General features: G+C 47.9%; 5 protein-coding genes across 5 annotated transcripts; 1 reads left to right on the plus strand and 4 right to left on the minus strand.

The window, feature by feature from the left end:
* Window positions 1–325: 325 nt before the first annotated feature.
* Window positions 326–1,138, minus strand: ACHE_40299A (putative allergen; the record flags this gene model as incomplete). Its single annotated transcript, XM_043278482.1, has 1 exon — window positions 326–1,138. One exon carries the CDS (start codon window positions 1,136–1,138, stop codon window positions 326–328), a length of 813 nt encoding a protein of 270 aa, XP_043136257.1.
* A 5,427-nt stretch (window positions 1,139–6,565) lies between these two features.
* ACHE_40300S (uncharacterized protein) lies at window positions 6,566–6,964 on the plus strand (the record flags this gene model as incomplete). Its single annotated transcript, XM_043278483.1, has 2 exons — window positions 6,566–6,634; window positions 6,707–6,964. The coding sequence occupies 2 exons, from the start codon at window positions 6,566–6,568 to the stop codon at window positions 6,962–6,964; spliced, it is 327 nt and encodes a 108-aa protein (XP_043136258.1).
* Window positions 6,965–8,082: 1,118 nt separating this feature from the next.
* ACHE_40301A (acetate uptake transporter family protein) lies at window positions 8,083–9,067 on the minus strand (the record flags this gene model as incomplete). Its single annotated transcript, XM_043278484.1, has 3 exons — window positions 8,083–8,391; window positions 8,456–8,630; window positions 8,700–9,067. 3 exons carry the CDS (start codon window positions 9,065–9,067, stop codon window positions 8,083–8,085), a joined length of 852 nt encoding a protein of 283 aa, XP_043136259.1.
* A 2,066-nt stretch (window positions 9,068–11,133) lies between these two features.
* Window positions 11,134–11,607, minus strand: ATP9 (ATP synthase subunit C family protein; the record flags this gene model as incomplete). Its single annotated transcript, XM_043278485.1, has 1 exon — window positions 11,134–11,607. One exon carries the CDS (start codon window positions 11,605–11,607, stop codon window positions 11,134–11,136), a length of 474 nt encoding a protein of 157 aa, XP_043136260.1.
* Window positions 11,608–19,498: 7,891 nt separating this feature from the next.
* On the minus strand, window positions 19,499–20,767 carry ACHE_40303A (putative proline oxidase Put1; the record flags this gene model as incomplete). The annotated part of the gene is made up of 2 exons (XM_043278487.1): window positions 19,499–20,309; window positions 20,361–20,767. 2 exons carry the CDS (start codon window positions 20,765–20,767, stop codon window positions 19,499–19,501), a joined length of 1,218 nt encoding a protein of 405 aa, XP_043136261.1.
* Between the last annotated feature and the right edge of the window lie 253 nt (window positions 20,768–21,020).

Genomic DNA, 21,020 nt, shown 5'->3' on the forward strand with positions numbered 1-21,020 from the left:
CAAAGCCGCGGACTCAGATACTTTAGCACAAGTTGGATATTCGAGTCATCTCTATGTGAATACTTTTGACAATTCAGCCAATATTTTTGAGAAAATATATGTATTTATCGCTTTGTGTACGGCTAAACCACGTGACTGTTCGCGTATATGCGTCGTCCACTTCACTTACTACTGTACTCCAATCGGTGGAAAGATCTTTTTAAATCCAAAAGAACGAAGTGGTATATTCAGATACTCCAGGTATCTGTACAAGTCTAATCAACATAATCTAAAAGTTTTTTATACAATATCTGATACCCAAAAAAACCAAAGGTCAAAAGTCCGCTTAGCCCTTGTAGTCAATGGTGACAGCAAGACGGACAGCACCACCACCAGAAAGGTTACCACCAATACCACCAGCATCAGTCTCAGCAGAAGTGTAGGCGTTGTCGACAGAAGCAGCGTCAGGAGTGATAGAAGAGCAAGTGCTACCCAGAGCATCACAGATGCTCATACCCTGCACAGTCAAGCCAGCATTCTGCGCCATGATAGCAGAGACATCGAATCCAGACCAGCCACCGTTCGAAGAGCTGGTGAAGTCAAACTCTCCCCATGTGGACGCATATCCGCCGTTGTTATCAGTGGGGATGGAGCCAGAAGCAGCAGCCCATCCACCGCGCGAGTCGTCGTCAAAGGCAACGTACTTGGTGTCACCGGCGGAGAGTTCGAATGTGAGAGCGGAGTTGCCGTACCAGCCGGTCATCTGGCCGTCGGGGCCGCACTTGTTGAAGAGGACGACAGTCCAGGTCTCCTCGTTCTGGCCCTTGAATTGGGCGACGTTCTTGTAGTTTGCAGCATCGCTCTCGGACACCTGGATCATGTTGCTGCCCCAGGGGTTGCCGGTGTTGCCAGCGTAGGTAATGCCACTGCCGCCGCTGGAGGTGCGGCCGCCGAAGCCCTCGGTGGAGTAGGATCCGCTGGAGGGAGTAGCCGTCCAGGATCCACCACTGCTGCCTCCGGAAGAGGAAGAGGAAGCGGAGGAGGGGCTAGAGGAGGTAGGAGAAGCGACAGGGATAAGCGTGGAAGAACGCTTGTTGATGTTGGCCAAGCTGCCCGAGGTGAGGGCTGCCAGCAGCATGAGAGTCTTGGTAAGTTGCATTTTGAAAGTTGTTTCAAGTTGTCGCGTCGAGCGATTTGACTATCTTTCCGATTTGGAAGGATGTGAGAGAAGTCTTATAAGGAATGTCTGAAGAGAGTGACAAGAAGAGAATGACCCAAAGAGAGTGATGGGTATCGAAGAAAAAAAAAAAAAAAGGAGAGATTGACTGATTGATTGATGAACAGGACTGTGCAGAAGTGCGATTCAACCTCCCTATTTATGCATTTCCAGAGCACCTGGAGGGCACACCAACTGCCCTCCATGGCCACCACCTTTGGGCCGCATCCATGGTCCCGAACAGCATCTCTGGGATCCAAGATGTGAAGTCCCTTGGGCTGGCGGAATGGGAATGCGTCAGCACGCCGTCAGCCATGGGAAGAATGCGGTCCTGGTTGAGCACCATGGTTGAAATTACTGCCGCTCGACTGTATGATTGGACTCCCAGAAACAGGTGACAGTAGTCACATGGAAAAGCCTGGAAAAGCAGCCAGATTGGCTGGTTATTTCCCATTTGCCCCCACACGAGCACTGTAAAGGAAGGTTGGTACCTGGTTGTCTATTGGGTCAAGTGGGACTTTGTCAGGGGACGAACTCTGTCAGTGCTCTCCGGAGTAAGTACGGAGGGCATCGAGATTCCAACTTTCATTGTTCTCGGGTCTTCTTTTGTTCCAGAAAAGTAATATCAAGGGACATCTTTGTCGTTGGGCGGTCTCTGTCGCCGTGCCTTTGACACATGGAACGTTGGATTTTGTATGTCGAGCCACTACCACGCCAAGAAGCAAGAGCTGTTTCCGGGTTTTCTGTTCTTTTTACTTTGACAAAACGGGTTAATAATGGAGTGGACACCAGTTGTGTGAGTGAAAAAGCTCCCGTTTTCTCGACTAGTCGTTGCGGGCCTCTCCACAGGCACAAATGTCGAGTCCAGACTGCCGAGCACACTAACGAGCATTTGCCTCTCTTCAAACTTCCACTATGATATTTAGTACACATTAGCGTGTACACTACTATATTAAGCTTACATTGATAGTGTCCTATGTCATCTATCTTCTGCAGCATCTATCATTGTCCGACAAGTCCGGGTTTCTTTTGAGATACCATTTACAGCACACAACCACCAAAAATGAGCAACACCCCTTTCTGGTAATCAACATGACCTTCCCCCTCCTTGCGTACATCTTTTCGACCGCATCCACGGATGGCCACGTCTGGACCAGGGACAAGAAAAAGGCGACCTTCTAAATGGCAAAGCCGGCTGACTCAGCGGGCCTAGGGTTTCCGGTTCAACCAATTGCACTACAATCCGCTACTTACGGACACTTGGAAGCGATGGAAAATAGGAAAAATAAGAGCCCGAACCATGGTTCTTTTTTGTTTGTGTGTGCGCCCCTGAAAGGATGAACAATGGACGAAGAGTCGTGGAATGCCGTTTGCCCTACAGCATAAGGGGGACGAATGAAATATAAATGCCAAGCGTGACAAGAAAACGTCCCAACTTATACTATATACCAGTAGCATGAAATATACTGCACTCGGGGCAAAGGCAGGTTGTGTGCCGCACACTCGGTTCCCGACGGGATCTCCACCACGCAAGTCTAGACAACAGTGGGCTGCATCAACAATGGCGCTGCGTGTCTTATGGAGTCTTAGCTTTGTTGCCCCATCAGAGCTCCATTCTGCAGCTTTTAGACGGAGAACGTCAACATCGCTGGGCGAAAACTTGTCGGATCTTTTCTTTGTCTTTAAATCGGGGCTGACAGGTCCGGTCAAGGTTCGACCGCGCCGGTGTCTATATCACGTTGAATAACTGCTTTGTGCTAATTGAATCTGTGCATCAGCGGTCTCGATAAGTCGCCAGATCTTGAGCAGTAATCTGTGTGTCGTATTCTAACTTGTTCAACATACCGTGCCCTTCCGGCTTCTATCCGGTAATCGGGCTTGAGCATCTTGATTGGAGCAACCGGCTTCATCCACTAATCAGATACTCCTTATTTATTCTCTTTGTTTGTCATTTAACAGCCTCTCTGCATATCTTTCAGACTCCGGTCCTCCGGTTCTAGACTCTCTGCTTGTGACTCCTTTCTATTTTGAGATGTCGGCAATATTGACCGCTACATCATACTGTTGTCACATGACGATTTTTGTATTTATTTATATTATCGTTGCGTCAAGACTCTGGAAAACGAATATGTTTCATAAAAATCTAGAACGAGTCTTTTGAATTGCGAATAATAATCAAGATTCCTCGATCAAGTGCTGCCCCATCAAGTGTCGTCGAAATACGTGCCCTTGTAGAAGGTGGGACATACTGTGAATCCTCTCGATATTGACTCACATCGCATTTCAGCATAGGAATGTAAGACGGTCCTCTTAATCGATTCTTACACTGGTGCTGCTGTCTTTCACTTCCATATGAATCACATGACAATCAGGTACTATTAACTTCACTATCCGGCAACGGCAACGTTTTTTCATCTTCTCGTTTCATCTTCCTTTCTTCAATTCCCTACTCCATACAAGTTTATTTTGCACCAACTTCAGTCCACAAAATGAAACCGCTTCCTGGAACAAACAATACATAGATATCACAGCAAGCTCCAAATCAACCAGGAACAAGGGGGCAGTGCCACACTTTTTCCATGATCCAGTCGAAGTACTTACCGACCTCGCCAAGCAGATACTGGATGGCGTGGATGGCGTGGATGAATACATGCCAGCCACCGATCCCACTCACTACCTGGCCATGGAGGCCGCTGTTGTCAGAGCATCAGCTCTCTACCTCCTCCACCCCGTTGAGATCATTCTTTCCTTCATACTCCCGCCTGGCCTCTTTTTTTATTGAGTGACGCAAGCCCGCACAGCCGATTCAACATGAGATGGTCGATCTGCGGTGTGGGGTGCCAGAATGGCAACATTTGCATTGCTAGAGTACAAGTATACCAAGGTCTTGAGATGGGAAGATTTTAAAAACGCAGTATTTAGGGCTGCAGGGGACCTTCCTTCAGCACAATGCTGCCATTATATTCAATCAGGCAGCCAAATATTCCTGGACATGCCCGGATATCCCATTTTTCGGTGGGGGCAGCATGTTTGTATTTGATTTTACGCGCGAGCAGCGATCCCAGGTTCATGGCACCTTACATCGGGAAGAAGGAGAGGCTATCCTTCGCCTTGTCGCCCTAAGGTTTCTAGTTCTAGCCTTGGCTCGATACATAGTAATTGACAAATTGGCAATGAAAAATGGTATTGGAGTTTAGTTCTAAGATGGCTGCCGAAAGATCACGAAAAATTAGCAACTACTCTGACATTGGCGATGAAGAGAAAGAGCGTGTTATCGCTTAATAAATCCAGCAAAGAACCTTTACCGCTCCGTGAAAATCTTACCGATTTGATTAACAACTGCTCCAATGAATTTACAGCAATGCCTAGTATTTTGTATGATGCGACTAACCTGAGCACCCTTCGCTAAACGCCGCGATGTCTGCAGTTCTCTCCGCGATATGGATCTACCCCTTGAATGCTTTGACAGTAGTGGTTATCGTATGCCTCTTTGCAACCCGGACCTGACATTAGGTCCATGGGACGTTCCTCAGAAACTCGCAATTTATGACCTATTCCAAATACGAACACTTGGAAAGCATAGAGGCAGTTGCGGGCGGTGCACCATACAGCCTTATCCAGCTTAGGCTTAATTGTGAGAGACATCAATGGCCATTCTTCATCTCACACAAGTCTGACAATTGTGTAAGGCCGTCTCTTCCACCAGTCTACTCTGTACTAACGAGCTCCCCTTCAGTTCGTCGAGAAACTGTTATCCTCTTTCGCCACATATGACGACCCTGCATCTCATAATAAGGGCTAACTGGCTAGGAGCCTCTATATAAGCGCACTATAGAGCTATTATGGTCTGTAGGAAACAATGCCATTGTTTCTAAAGAATTTCCTGGACTCCCACGTACTCGGTCTCGCGAGAAAAACGAAGCCCAGGCATCAACCATACCAGCGAGGGTTCGTTTTGTCCTTCCGATTGGAACTAACCAGCAAACTTAGCCTATGCTTTTCAACGTCATAGTTCTGTTATTTGCTGGTTTGCTGGTTTCAGCATTGAATCAAAAGGAAGTCCGATCTCTAACGCTTTCTTTACTTCTCAGCACAAACAATAAGGAGATTAGGCTATCAAGCGATCGTGAAGATACAGTAAGCGAAGCCCAACACGAAGTGACTTGTCGAGTTTGACAGAACTTTTTTTAGGCTTTCTAGAGTTCCGCCAAATATTTCGAATTTGTTTCCGGCCCTCTACTACACACACATGGAATTCCTCTGCGGTTGCTGCTCTGATATCGTTGGTAGTGGTAATGGAGACCGAAAGTACTCTGTATCCGGCGTTGGATCGAGGACACAAGGACCCTAAAGATTCCTACGCCAGAATTTCCTTCCGTCGGCTCCCTTAAACCAATCGATCAGAAAGGTGCCGCGATCACAAGTTCGCGGGAATCAAGATAGAACGTCTCGGGATTCACGGGAAAGAAAGTACCCGATTCATTTTTTACCTAGTCCCTGTCTCCTAATTCTTGCAAACATGATACGTTTCATGGACTCAATAGCTATGTGGGAGCAAAGATGGACATTCGCTTTGTACATCTGTCTACGTTTTAACAAGCTTGGCATAGTGCTTAATTTAATTTAGGCTATGTTTCGATTGGTTCTTCTAGTTTATGCTTATTCTAGATTTCCACCAAGCCCATTGAATCCCTTGGACATTTTTTTTTGTGCAGCGCTGCGGCAGCGGCGAGTCGCGTCCAGACATACGTATCTCAGGAGTCGGTGGCCCGCTGCGAACGCGGGAATTGGCTCTGGAAACTGTAGAGTTTGGAAAAGAATGCGTTCGTCCTTGATCCAAACCACCGAGCATGGGTTATAAGAGGTGAGAGTCTCTGTGAGATTGTAAAGAGCGACGTGAAAATTTATTCTATACGACATCAATGCCATAGTGGCTGGAGGACTTGCATCCGCGGGCTTTGCTGTTGGAAGTATCGCAGAAGACTTTTCTTTGCTTTGTAGTATTAGCCTATTAATAGATTGCCCAAACCATCTCTCAAAAAAGAGTAGTCCGACGTGGTTCGTGAACGGTCTCACCAACAAGACGAGGTAGCATTACCTTGACCTACATAGATAACAGGAATAGAGATGATATTACCTCCAGATAGATTTAATTAGCAGTGGAAGGCCATTTTTCTTGTTGATATGGGTGGAAAGCATGTTGTTTGGTTTGTCAGGCTCAGCAAATAGTCCATCGTCTTGATCTCAAAATTAGGAGGAAACGCCCCATTATCATGGGAAATTCCTGACTCGGATCACTGTCTCCGAGCGCGGAAAGTTACGCCCTGAAAGATGTATCCAAAAGCAGCGAGAAGTACCAGCGGTTCCTCAATGCCCTCAAAGACTGTCTCCACAAGCCTGCCGGAATGGCAGTGGGAGCCTGCTGTGTGGAATTTCGTGGTGATTAGATTTTATTGTATATGAATATCTGATTTAGGGGTTTCGAAAGATGAATTGAATGGAGCTGGATAGCTGCCGTCCGCCAATGCAGTAGCAGCAGCAGCTATCGTCCTGGTGGATGAAGCTATCCTGCTGAGTGTGCTTGATCCTGCGCAGTCGCGGTTTTGCGTCAGTGGGTTCCCGATGCCGTCTGTGGCTAAAGAGCCATCTGTCGAGGTCGAGGAATCGTCAGGTGGTTCTCTGTCGCTCAAGCCGCCAAAGGGACAACTGCAACATACTCGGCAATTTGTTTCATATTTAGGTACCAGTGAGTATTCGTCCACAGCATAGTGAATGGGGGCCTGACATATCAGGCATGTGCCATTATCAAGAAAGCCGATGCTATCTCATCGGTGCGTACTCTGTTGTAAAAAAAGCTTGAACGCATCTGAGTTTCCTATTGCCTTCGTAGTTCTTTGAAGAAGTGGTACGATTCACGAACACTCTAAGTGGAGGAATAGCGGTGTGGTTCAAGACCACTCCAATTTGCCTATATTCTTCTCAAAATCTGCGATGGATATTTTTTTGACTAATGCAGTGAAAGCGTCATGCTTGCGGGTTTTTATCTCCAATGGCGTAGAAGGAAGACGCGCAAGTTTGCTCAAGTTGTGAAGGAAGTTGGATTTTGATCAGTGTTTCCAGATCTTCTATCATTCTTTTGTGGACCTTATGATTGGTTTCGGCTGGCTATTAGTCTCCGTGGGTTTGCATTGCCTGTGTTTGGTAGATGTTTGTCAGCTCTAAAAGTGATTTGTTTATTTGTTTATTTATGACATACCAGTTGCTTCAAGCTTTTCTGGCGAATCTACATTGCCTTGGTCATTTTCCGTCATCAAGTTCATTCGAATGGGAAGATAGAGGGGGGATTTTGGAATTTAAGAGTTGACAAACAAAGAAAGGTTTGCAGAAGAATCAAAACATGATATTCGACAATTTTATCGCTAATGAGCGCAAAAACTCGATTCACCAATGGCTGTGAGAGGAAAATAGTTTTTCTTGTACTACCAGTAGCCCTAATGAGGTACCTCCGAGGATTACGACAACTCTCTCCCACTTGATATGATGTTAGTATATAAAAGTTGACTTGGACCGCACTTCAGTTAGATATTTTCTTAATAGTAGCTGAGCAGGATCTGACTTGTTGTTCAGGGGGTATGCGTAGAGCAATTCAAAGTAGCCACTACAGATTTCCAATCCGGTCGTCATAATTAATAATAGATTACATACTATAAGAAAGAATAATCCACCACTCCGGCAGTTAAACACAAGAAAAAGAATTGCCATCAACAAAGACAGCGGGTCACGAGACAGACAAGTCTATCCAAACGTCCAGATACCATTAGACACACCAGGATATATCTATAACAATTCTATACCACTTCACTGCAACCACTCACACACAACACCATCTAATTATTCTTCCTCGACTCCCTCCCCTTCTCCGACCACGGAAAGTGCGTCGCGGGGATCCGCACAAAACTATTACTATCATTCGCCAACCCAGCCAGGCAAACATACCACGCCTGGAACGCCGCGAGCAACGCAAAAAGCCCGCCGGCCTTGATAACAGGCTCATTGGGCGACGAGGAGCCGTTGCGGTGGATGTATCCGATGCCGAGCAGCAGGAAGGCGATGTCGACGGTGACGAAGATGCCGCAGAAGACGAAGGTGGATTTCAGGGTGCAGAGAACGAGGAGGAAGGTGAAGATGAACCAACCCTGCATTTGTTAATATATGGTTACTGGTTGATTGAGTGGTGCAAAAGAGGGGCGGGGGGGTTACCATGAGGAATAGACCGAGAGAGTCGTAGAACATGTCCGTGGTGCCGCCCCCGGCTTTTTCAAGGGCAGCCATGATGTTGAACCCGCCGGGGGTGAAAACGATAGCCAGGGAGATCCAGAAACCACCGTACGAGGACAGCGCAGTTGCACCGAATGTATTACCAGCGGCCATTTCCCTATTCATATATCAGCATGATTCTCCTACTCAATCAATCAACCGGGGGGGGGGGGAGGGGAGGACGTACCACATCCCCGCACAAAGCTGCACCAACCCGCCATACGCAAACGCCGGCCCAACCACAATATTCGGCTCCGTAATATCCCTCGCCCCCATATTAATACACCCGAGAATAAAAGTGGTCAACGCGAAAGCCGCAAGCCCCAATGGCGCGGGATTCCCGATCTTCTGCTCCTCGACGGGCCCGGGGCGATGCAGACCGGGCTGAAGCTCAGTAGCGAAAGCCGGGAGCTGGGTCTCTGCTGTGTTGACGCGAGCGAGGGGGCCATAGCGCGGGTCTATGTAGTAGTACTGGGGGGCGGTGTTGTTGGTGTTGTGGGTGGTGTTGGAGGGATTGGTGTTGTTGGTTTGTTCTTTGTCGATTGTGTCAGTCATTTTGGCAGTTGGCGATGGCCGGTGTGTATGGGACTAGTTGGGTAACGTATCGGTGGACTTGACTAGGCTGGAAAAAGGAATGGAGGAAGGAAATTCGCCAGGATCTGGGGGCGCCTAAATACCCCTAACCCCGACTAACTCTAACCCCAGGGGATAAGCCCAGGAGGAGGATCGACCGGGAGAACCACAATTGAATCTACGACTACATCACCACGGCATTCGTATCTACAGCTTGAAGTAAGAAGTAAAGGAGATATCCCTGTATATCGAACCCAATCCGGGGACGTGGAGAACCCCGACTAAAATGCGGGGGAAGAAGATTGAAAATCAGCGAATAGACGAGCTGAGATGCGGCCATTATTGGCCGGGACTAACGGAGGTTTGGCCGCTTGGGCCATAATTGGAGTCGATCGTTGGAGACGGTGCAGGTTACTTTCTCCTCACATGAAGACTCGCTACAGCTTGAAGTAAGAAGTAAAGGAGATATCCCTGTATATCGAACCCAATCCGGGGACGTGGAGAACCCCGACTAAAATGCGGGGGAAGAAGATTGAAAATCAGCGAATAGACGAGCTGAGATGCGGCCATTATTGGCCGGGACTAACGGAGGTTTGGCCGCTTGGGCCATAATTGGAGTCGATCGTTGGAGACGGTGCAGGTTACTTTCTCCTCACATGAAGACTCGGTTAGTCGCAGTGCCGATAGGGATTGCGGGTACTCCGCCATCCTGAGGCAGGCACTGAGGCAAGTCTGGTCGTCATACTTTATAGGGCGAGTTAGGGCCAATAAACGGTGTGCGCTAGGTGCGGTTGACTGTAACGACCTCGTGCGCAGTTTTGTGCATGTTAGTAATTATGCATGACGCGCAGTATTTATGCGCTTAATGTAGAGTGGCATATTAAAGTCAACGCCTACTACTACGTACAGATACATATACAACGATAACTATTCTGTACTGTATTCCCATAGACAGATGGTTAGCACTCGGTTGTGCCGGCCGCCACAAATACGCGTTTCGGGACAAATTGAGCCTTCCGTAAACACTAGGAACCCCAATGACACGCAATGGCCAGCAGACGTCCATTGCAATGCTAAACCAGCCCAGCCAGTGTCTTCCACGCTTTCTCAGTTGTAGATAATATCCGAGATTGACAGCAACATAGCATTGACAACACTGGCGTAATTCAATTCACGTCTGTAGGTATTGTTTATCGCTGGCTTCGTTGGGATCGATGTGCGTAGGTTGGATCGGAACCGTAAGTTAGCAAATGCTTGGTTAGTGCTGAGCAGGTCAATTGTGATCTCTGACATTGTGCTAAGGGTGGGTTATCTAGCAGGCACCACATAGCGGCGAAGGAGCCTCAATTGAACCCGTCATTATCTGTCTTCGCCGCTCTGGCCATGTGTAGCCCATTGACCGTGCTGGATCTGCATAGGCGGGTGGTGGTGAGGTGGTGTTGTGGCCAGCAGGGTGAGGAGAAATTCGTATCCGCACGGAACAATGGAAATAACTAACGTGTGAGTATCCATGGATGCGTTGGACGATGTGGGAGGGCTGCAGGATAACCAGCAAGCTAAACACGCGTTGGGTTGGAGGTGGGATGCGAACGCACAACCAGGTGCGGGGTTTTAGGACAGACCTGATGGGACGGATTCTGGTCTCTGATCATTGGAATGGCAGCTGTGAACCAGACATCAGGTATCTACGTCAAAAACATAGCTAGCTACAGCTAGTGGACCAGCTACAAGTAGCTTCCATCTACTGGTCCAAGCGTATCAAGATCACCTACGACGCAATCGAGTCTGGAGAAGTCCATTCCACTCCATATGTACAATACAAGGTGAGATGTAGAGGATGATGCTGAAGATCAAGAAAAGTAGTACATGATATTATATTTTTTCCATCACACGTAGAAACGAATACCTCGAATTGACCTTTTCCAGAGAACAAAAAAGGAACCCAAAATATCCGCTCCAGGAAATCAATGGAGAGTCATGATTGATTGCCGAGTATGTGGAAAAAAAAGACATCTCTCATTTTTCCCCCGATTCTCTCAAGAAACCGTTTAGACGTACTTGCACATCATGGCAACCATCAGGTCGAACAGACCCATGGCTTCGACGAAAGCGAAACCCAGAATGGCGTATGTGAAGAGCTGACCACGCAGGGCAGGGTTGCGGGAAACACTCAGGAGGAGAGCGGCGAAGACGAGACCGATACCGATACCGGCACCACCGAGACCAATGGCGGCCGAACCCATACCGACGTTCTGGGAGACGGCGACCATAGCCTGGGCGATCTCAGAGGAGTACTGGCGGCGAGACTGGTAGTTGGCGAAGACCTGACGAGCGTTGGCCTGGAGGAGAGTGGACGGTTGCTGACGCTTCATGGTCTGGAGGGGCTGAGGACGGAAGGCAGCGCGAGCGTCGGTGAAGGTACGCTTGGGAACAGCAGCACGCACAGCAGGGCGAGCAGCGACCCGGGTGGTGGGGGCCATGGCGGAAGCCAGGCGAGAAGCGAAGACGCGGGAGGAGGCCATTGTGATGTTTGGTGGTTTTTTGGGGAGGGAGAGGAGTTGAGGATAGGAAGTGAGAACAATGGGTGGAAGAGGGAAAAAAAGGAAGAGAAGAGAGAGGAAAACTGGGGAGGAAGAGTTTTTGAGGGCGGACTGCCGGCCCTCGGGTCATCCATAGCCCCTTTGGCCGTGTCGGGTCTAGTGTCGTCACGGGGTGCAAGCCCTATACCGTAATACACACAGTTCTGTGTGTTTAGAGTGAGCTTTACCGTACGGTACGGTATTGCTTTCAGTACTATACAGTACGGTTGATACCCCCACCAATCGGATACGTTGGTCCGTCACAACCCGATTCGGCCAGAGGGAAGCTACAGTTACAAGTACCAGCACTGAGTACGCAGTACTCAGTGCTGGTACTTATATTTATATATACTTGTATTATACTCTATTTATATGGTCTATATACAAGGTATATCTTCCAATTGTGTACGACTATTCTGCTTGTAGATGCTGTGTACGTTATCACCCCACCGGTGACCGACCGGGAAAGCGCGGAATCTGGCGGTCAATTTACCATACAGTATAAATACACCTGCCATGGCAACTGCCCGGAGAATCCTCTTTCCCCTGGCCTGACATTACTTACAGTACTGTATCGAGATCTGCAAATACTTGTACGTTGTAACGTCTGAAGTTAACACCTGGTCAGTTTAGTACTTACTTATAGAGCATAGAGTCCAATTGTCTATATATAAGTGCTTTTATTCTGGCATTGTACAGAAAGCAGATCTGGTCCAAGAGTGCAGTGGTAGTGCTCTCATACGTACTGACATATGATGGCTATATCTCCCGCGTCACTTACATACAAATACTCAATCCTCCGGTTTTCGGTCCGTCCCTACGCCGCCATGCCGTCATCATCACCAGCTATACAAATAGACCCTCACCAAGATGCGACATTTGATGCGATACGATCAATTGAACTTCAATTGAAGCGTATTAAATAGAGAACGCTCACTCAGTACGGTGCAAGCTATGTGTATAAAATACAGGTGCTCAGCTCATCCAATTCACTCATTACTAGCCACAAAGCCAGGGGACAGCACCCAGCCACACTAACCGCACGTGCGTTTCAACCGACGCACAGGACAAATAGCTATTCTAGAGACGAGAACATGTTATATGTACTCAATTGCAAGGTACAATTCTAGATAGTACAATACTGCGAATTGAAGTATATGCAGTACCAAATAGTTCAATCTCATGAGAACCCGACACTCCCGGTCTATTTCGATCCGTAGATCCACTGCTCCGAGCTATTGGCGAAGACTGATCTTGAGGTTCTTCCTTTGTCCACTTTCTCCGAATATTCGTTTAATCGGACAGTCTGGACAACAGCGTCACAGCTTTCAATCCAATGTCCAGTGCTGGATTTTAATGCAGAGACCCAGGTATCGAAACCCTGATTCACGCGGAACCAGCAAATGGCGAAAAGTACTCGCGATGGCAGGTATAAAATGGCGAACTTCCGAAGTATGAGAAACTGCTCGATTTTGTTTTTCTTGCTTGACCTATTTTGGGCCGTGGCCCATCCGTCATCTACCGGTGCCGTCCCTTCGCCTTTGGTTTGGACTTCCTTTTGACCACCCCGTCCAGATACAACCTGGGTCCATTGGGGGGACGGGCGTGGCCATTGGCGCGGGTGTATTGGTCGGTACAGAAATGGATTGCTTCATGGACTCTTTCAGGATAGCCTGGTCGGACTCGCTCGCAAGTGGCGTTCTTGGGAAGTACTCCAGTAGCTCCTCCTCATCCGGCCAGTACTCATCGGATCTCCCGGCCTTTCTCAGGGCATCCTCTTCTCAGATTTCGAATAGATCCAAGCTCGCTACTTCAACTCCACTTCTCCAAGAATTCACCCATATCGTAGGCAGCATTCAAACACGACCAGATTGCATGGCACCGTTGTCAGGGAGGACACAAAGTGCACGGCACTGGTTCACTTTATGGACTATACTGGACCCTGAACTCATCCGTCGGTAGTGCTCGTAACACAAGGTCGTCGCTGTTGCTCAGAAGAAAGCTTGAAAACGGCCGTGTAACTGCCAGTCGCTCACAGTGCATCGAGTACTCGAGTACTCCGGTCAATATCGGAACTGCGACGAACCGGTTACACCATAGTGTATTTTGACAGCGAAGGTGTTGTTGGGATGAGAATGTCTGGGTGATGACTGCTCAACCTCGTGATAGCCATAAGGTCACATCTTTGGCCGCATTTTACTAACTGTTCCTGCTTTTCTATTTGAGAGATAGCCACACCACAATTTGGTGCAAAGCATTCTCAAGGATCCCACCATCCCTCTTCACTTCGATCCCCACGAACGTTGGAACTTGACTCATATGATCATTGTACAACCCCAACTCAATAATCAAAGATGGTGCTATATAACCCACGCTTTCTTCTACGAAAACGTCGTATGGGTCAGTCACTCGGTAGAGGTGGGTGATAATTTGGTCTATATGAACCATTATGGGTCAATCGGAACGTTTGCGGGGTGGTAGAAGAAAAGATCCGGAATAGTTCACGTGGGCATCTTCCAAATGTGGAAGACCATCGCTTTCTCCACATATCTGTTCCCAGATGCTTGAGAGTTCCGCAGCCAGAACGCCAGAAGTCGGCTCTTTGGGGGAAATTTCTCTGAATGGCATTGCGGGAGTGGTAATAGGTTGAGCGAGACGGATTTTCCTGAACATGGAAATTCTGTCCTCTGGTTTCCTTTTCTTTGAAGAGTCATGGCGATATGATTTGTGTCAATAGCAGCCCGGGTATCTTGACGCATAACACATCTGTGGCTGGTTAGCGGCCTGCGTGTTATCTCATACAGCTCTATTCATGAATAGATCGACTTGTCAGAGCTTGCTGGCCTACGAGCATACCCCGTCACATGCTTCTGTTACATGGTAAGTATTAGCATCCGTGCTGGTTGAGGATAACATACAAAAGTTTGTGCTATCGAGGCTCTGACCTTTCTTGGATCATCATTTGAGATGTAGCTCTCTCATTGTACTTGTTTACCTTTCTCATACTTTCCAGTTGTTGTTCAGATTGATCGCCGTTCGTCTCGACGCACACTCCATAGTAGTACATGATGTAGGATAATGTTTGCTTCCCTTGCACTCAATGAGATCTCGCCTTGATTGTCTGAGTGATGCTCATGTGCTGATATTGTCCGTCAGTCACGACTAATATCGACCGCGGCATCGTTATTGTTTTCAACCATTTTCCTGCCCCTGGTTTCATGGCAGTACGACTCGTAAATGCTGTTGTCGGTATGCGCATACTGCGTGAGGTGGTTGCAACATCTTTGTCTTCGATATTTGCATCAGAGGCTGCTTCGATGTGCCGGCACATTTGGACTTCTCGCTGCTCATTTTTGCCCAGAATTCGTAATAACTGGGTTGTCACTAATTAGCAGCGACATGTAATCTGTTCCATGTATCTTTCTCTGCCAATACGTATCAGCATGTACATCGTAAATTTGCAGTTGGTGCGTTCAAACATACGTCCCCATTTTCGCAGATCCCTTTGCTTTGAATGCCAAGGTCTGTCGGTTCTGCTATCTCGTACTGCCACCTCAAATGGAGGGCTAATTACCTCTCTCGACGGTTTTGCCACCATCTCTATTGGCAGCAGGAGTAGGACGATACCAGGGTATATGTTACATGATACCCTGATTGCCATTGAAAAAGCGAGCTGTGAGGTGCAAACTTGGGTCACACACGGAGGTGTGAGAGCCACTGCTAGCACGGAAGTTAGCGAAATTGAACGGGAGCTGACTAGTATTTGATATGTATCCTTACACGATCACATCTTTGTAGTGGTCGACGGGTCTGTCGTAGATTAGGTTCCCCGCCTTAGCAATAATGTCACTGTAGAAAGCTTTCGTCCGATTCATTACCGTTCGTCTTATTCGAGGCTGATACTGGTAGATATCGGGTTAAATGGCCGTTGTCGACGTGATGAAAGTTTTGTGTTTGATTTAAATAATGCCCTTGAGACAAACACAAACACAGATCCTTGTGTTAAGAGATGGAAAGCCTTATTATCACCCCTTGGCTGCGTCTCGCGCTCTATAATATCAAAGCATAATGCTCTCATCTTCGCTGTCCGATTTCATTCCCCCCAAGGTGTACCCATAGCCGGTAGAGGTGGCCGCAATGTAATAGACTTGGCCCTAAGCTTAAAGAGGAGGCACCGCCAAATGTTCAACCGCTCTGTGGCTGGCGTGGGTATCTGACTAAACGGCACAAAGATGTGCGTATACGCTTTTTCAAGTTGCATGCACATTCTATGTTCCGTGGATAATGATGACAAAGTCCTCTTGGTACCCTTGCAATCAAATTCACCGAAGCAGCAAACTCCGGTAGAGACATATCGACTCAGTTCATATTATTGGAGTATCTTGTTGTCCATGATTGTCTGTTTCTCTGCTGGTAAAGCTGAAACAGAATGCTTAAGGTCCGTGACGTTTCTCTTGGACTACTTTCTGCGAGCAACCTCTTTTGGCCGGCGAATTCTGTTGATAGTACCCTCTATAGCATCGTTACCTTCCGAGGGAGGCACCACTTTTAATGGGGTTAATTACTTTCACCGCTGCTGCTGCATGACAAACCATTACAATTGCCCCTGTGGCATGTGTCTGTTCCAAAGTCGTCATCTGCCAGAGCGCGCGTTTTCGAGGAGAGCGAAAGAAAATCTCGACTCCGCGCTGCCTTCTGCCGGTTCCTAGCTTCCTTCGTGAGGCTTTGCTTATCAAATCACGACACCGGAAACCGCATACATTGACGGGCTCTGCAGAGGAAACGTGACGGGAAACGAATAGGTTAATAAATGCACTACACACTCTCAGTGCATGATGCAGGAATCCAATAGCAAGGGCTCTGCTGAATATGGAACATGAGCGGAGCAATTTCTGCCCGCTCAAACTCCTTGTTATCGGAGAGGTTGGGGGTGTGGGGGGGTGCGTTGTCACGGAGAGCGTTTGCGCAAAATGTGCGAAATTGGAGAGAGAAGGACAAGTGTATGCGACTTTCGTTGAGCTTTGGCTGCCTCCGTCTTTGTTTTCATCCGTTGCACTTCCTCGCGTAGCTGTCAATCTAGATATGCAACGATAGCAAGACGAAAATACCCTTGACGAGCATACTAAGCGTCAAAGGAGAGAAAACGACCATGTCGTCACTGTCAGGGTGTTTCTAGACATGTTTTGTCAGAACCTAAATATCAAGCCACTCAGTGTGCGTGTATAACATACCAATATCGGCGCGTGTATTGTGCGTTCCATGTATATGCCTGACAATCTGCAGTTGAAAAGCATAACCATCTCTGCCAGCAGCACGGTTAATGACCATAGCAATACAACATCTGCTTCATTGCTCAGAAGATATGTCTTTCCCACGGCTAGCATAAATGTATTATCATCCACCAATGAGGATGATAGCCAGTGTATAATATGAGCCAGGAAAGATAAGCGACGGAAGATCGGAAAGACATGGCATACTTCAGTCCAGCCACCCCGAAACGGCCTGAGGAGATGGTTCTGTACTTCTATCAGTTACTTGCAGCAAGCATCCGGTCTATTTTCCGTTGTTATGTATATTCCAGGTAATTGAAAAGGGGCCAGTTTTATAAAGCCAAAAAGCCTCTGGGTATCTCCCTTGGGATCCGACCGTTCGTGCCATGTAGTGAAGGCATTCTCATATGCTGATAGTGACTGGACCAGTGCTATCAGCCCCATATATTCCTGGGAATATTGGTAATCTGTAGCTTGAGCCCCTTTCATATAACTAGTTGCTTTGTCAGATGCGCATGCAAGTCCGAACGTACAGTGGTGGTCATCAATTTATCTTACAGTTGGCCTGTCATGTTTGTTAGCATGAGGATCATGGATCAGAGTGCCGGAGCTACCTTACCGAGCACTTGCGGTATGGTTTCCAGTTCATGTTCCCGAGAATGTGTTCCACGAGAGCTCGAATTTGCGATAGTCTCTTTCCGACTCGGTGAAGGTTGGATTCAATGATCAGAAGTAAAGGGTGCATATTCGTGCCTATCATTCTTCTTGATAGTGCAGGCATGTCTGTCCCTATCAAGAGCACTTATTTCTGCATACCTGAAGCAAGACAGATTGCTGCATCCGTTACCGAACGTAGACGTGTCAAAAAAAAACTTGTGGCTATCACTCCACTTCTCTCTGCTTCTCATCTATCGGAGCTCAAGCCATAGGTGGCTTTTATGAGATCACAGCAGATCATAACCCATGTGCGAAGATCATGTCGGAAAGGTATGCGTTATGCCAAAAAAGCGTATTCGGCCCGATTGTCAAAGCGAGGACAGTGAGACCGCCGAAATCGCCAGAATATTCTTCCAATCAGTTATATAGGTGCTCAGTTATATAGGTGCGGAAACTATGAACTGCATTGTGTAAGGAGTTTAGTAATAGTCTAGCAGGAATCGCTGTATAAGGGCAATGCAAAGAGTACGTACGTGCTTCTCGTTCCAGCTTAGACTGCAAACGAACAATTTTGTATCAGTGACTTCCAAGGGGTTCTCAGGCCGGTGCGTAATGTTTCAGCGATTTCAGGTCCGAAAAGAACCGAGGTTCGGTTTCTAATGGCACCTACTCATATGAGTGATTTCCAGGCCAATTGGGTATATGTGCGTGATTTCATATAGAACATGACATGGAGGTTACGAGTATCAAAATAATCGTACACTAAAGAGATGCATAGTCAGCAGATGTGTTCGCGAGCAAGAAAGAGGAACAACGTACCAACAGGAACACATGGTGACCGCGCACTTGTGCTTATTGAAGCGGCAGTTGGAACAGAAGGTTATCGGGCGTTTCGCTTCTGATACACGCACGTTGCGCAGGCGATGCTGAAAATCTCTTGATATTATGAGTCTTTGATACAAGGCAAGGCGCAAGGACGCCAAATGCGGTACTCTTAGGTCTCACCAGAGGATCATATTAAAAGCATAATGCTCTTATATACCATCGGTCCGAGTGCTAGGCAGAATGTAACCACAGCTATGGTCCCAGCCCGCCACAGAAGCCAACGGCGCAGGTATGGGGCCCGGATTTGGTGATATATCGTGTAGCTCGTTGCTGGCTCAAGAGTTTCCACGATCCTCTAGCCTCAACGTCGGTGTTGGGCGCCACCGCAGTATAGCATATATAAAGGATATCACAAAGCGACAGATCCCCATCTGTATACAGGAGTTTGCTGCTGGTTCCAAAGCGGGTCCACCGCCGACATTCGCTAATGCGTCCTATATGAACGCTATCTTGTTAGTCAGCTTCTAAAATGACAAAAGTCGAGGTGAACAGTTTACCTCGAATCACATTGCAGCAATGTGAGAGAAGCAGCAATCGTCTGAGTTCGGGGTCATTTTCACCTTTTGATCGATTGCCAAACAAGCATTGCCGAAATTATCTTGTCGTAGAGAGGGCTCAAGGCATACCAAATATGGTAGATAGCATCGTCGTCTCCTAACAAGTGTCACTCTAAGAGAAGGTAGAAATAAGGAATGCCTCAAACGGCATAAGTGTCGTGGTATAATTTCGTAAGGGATAGTAAGTATAAACCGGTATAGCGAAGCGTGGTATAGGATGACCGTATATAGAAAATGCAACCGAGAGAGGCCCCTTGGCAGCGGGAAAGTATCTTCGTTTGAAACTATAGTATATAATAGTGAATAGGTAGTAGAAAACACACCTAGTAGTGAATGTAATATATACTGAACTCATAGAAATATGGTGAAGTTCAGCGTGATGGCTTTAAATTTAAAAGCTCCCTGCCTTTATCTCGATGAAATTCTACCAGGTTCTACAAACGCACAACAAATAGCCATTCCCATTCACCAAAAAGAAAACGACAACCTCCTCCACAACTCCCTTCTCAGCGCCACCGCCATATCCCTCGTCCGCTGCACAGCACCCTTATTCTCAACCGCCCTCCTCAACAAATAATGCAAACACTCCTCCGTCGTCCCCCACGCCAAATACTTGAACACCCCGGGAACATCGTCTCGGGAGTCCATCCGATTCTGCTGCACAAGTCCGCAGCCAATTTCATCCGCCATCCCCTGCAGCTGGCCGAATTCGATTGGGATTGTGGGGGCTCCGGATTTGATCAGCTGGCGATGTAGGGTATATGCTTTGCGGACTGTTTCGGAGTTGTGTGAGGCGACAAAGAGGCGGATGTCGGGGAATTCGCTTTGTTGCTGGCTGGTTGGGAGGGGGTATTTGCGTTGTAGGAGGTTTTCGACAATAGAGTTGTAGTTTGCGTCTGTTTCAGGTTTGGTGTCGTGAATGCGGTCACGGCGGTCGTGTGCGATATACGCTCCGCGGACCAGCTTGATGCCCAGCTTCCATCCTTCCTGCTTGGACAGAAGTAGATGACGCTGTACGTTAGCCTCTGAGTCCTTCAGATACGCCTGGATAGTATTAAAGACCACGGGGCTTTCACCGCGATTAAACTCGCGCATGAGCTCGATCGTCCACACATCAATAGCGGGCTGGAAAACCTGTTGCTCTGCATCAATCCAGAGTCTAGAGTTCTGAGCTGCAGCTGTCTGGCATATTTCCCGCATGGCCTGGTATATGCACTGCGGTATCGCGTCTCCACTAGCCAGCGCATTGAGAGCGATTGGACCAGCGCCGGTGAATCTTTCACTAGATTAGCAGCGATTACAGTCAATGTAGTAATCTGAGACATACTTGACAGCAAGGTAATCCCCCGCACCAATCATACCAAGGGTTCTTAGGTTTCCTCGCTTCCATTCCTCAACAGACCGGAGAGACGCCTCTTCTTGGCTTGTCGACGATGTTGTACTTTCATTTTCCTTGACGACCGTCTCCTTGGCATATCCCATAATAACACCCTTGAACCCTAGTGTCTTGATACCGTGCACCGTCTGCTGCACGCTGCGTTCGTTCTCGCCCGCGCAAAAATGGTTGTATATGGTCATCCGGAGGAGGTGGTTCATCAGTGGGTTCTGCGAGGGATCCAACAACGGTGAAGTAGAGTTAACCACGCGCGTCAACATGGACAAACAGGGGTTCAGGAGCGGCGACGACATAATCGACGTGAAGAGCAGGGATCGAAGCAGAGGCCCTGTCGGCATCGTAGCGAGGGGCGGTTGAGATTGGACATGGGGCTTGTGTCCCTGCGCCGGAGGCTGATACGGAAGTGTCTGAGAATGAACGCCGACGATCCCATATCGATATCTCGTGTTGACATTAGGAAGCTTCGCTCTTGGATAGGACAATCTCATTGCTTCTTCTGCGTGTGCGGTTGGATGCAGGGTGCATCGTCGGCAGTTCTATACTCATATTTAAATATCGACTAATGCACCCTGCATCCCTAACTAAGATCCA

The sequence above is a fragment of the Aspergillus chevalieri genome, chromosome 4 (genome assembly GCF_016861735.1).
Source record: "Aspergillus chevalieri M1 DNA, chromosome 4, nearly complete sequence".
Taxonomy (NCBI): domain Eukaryota; kingdom Fungi; phylum Ascomycota; class Eurotiomycetes; order Eurotiales; family Aspergillaceae; genus Aspergillus; species Aspergillus chevalieri.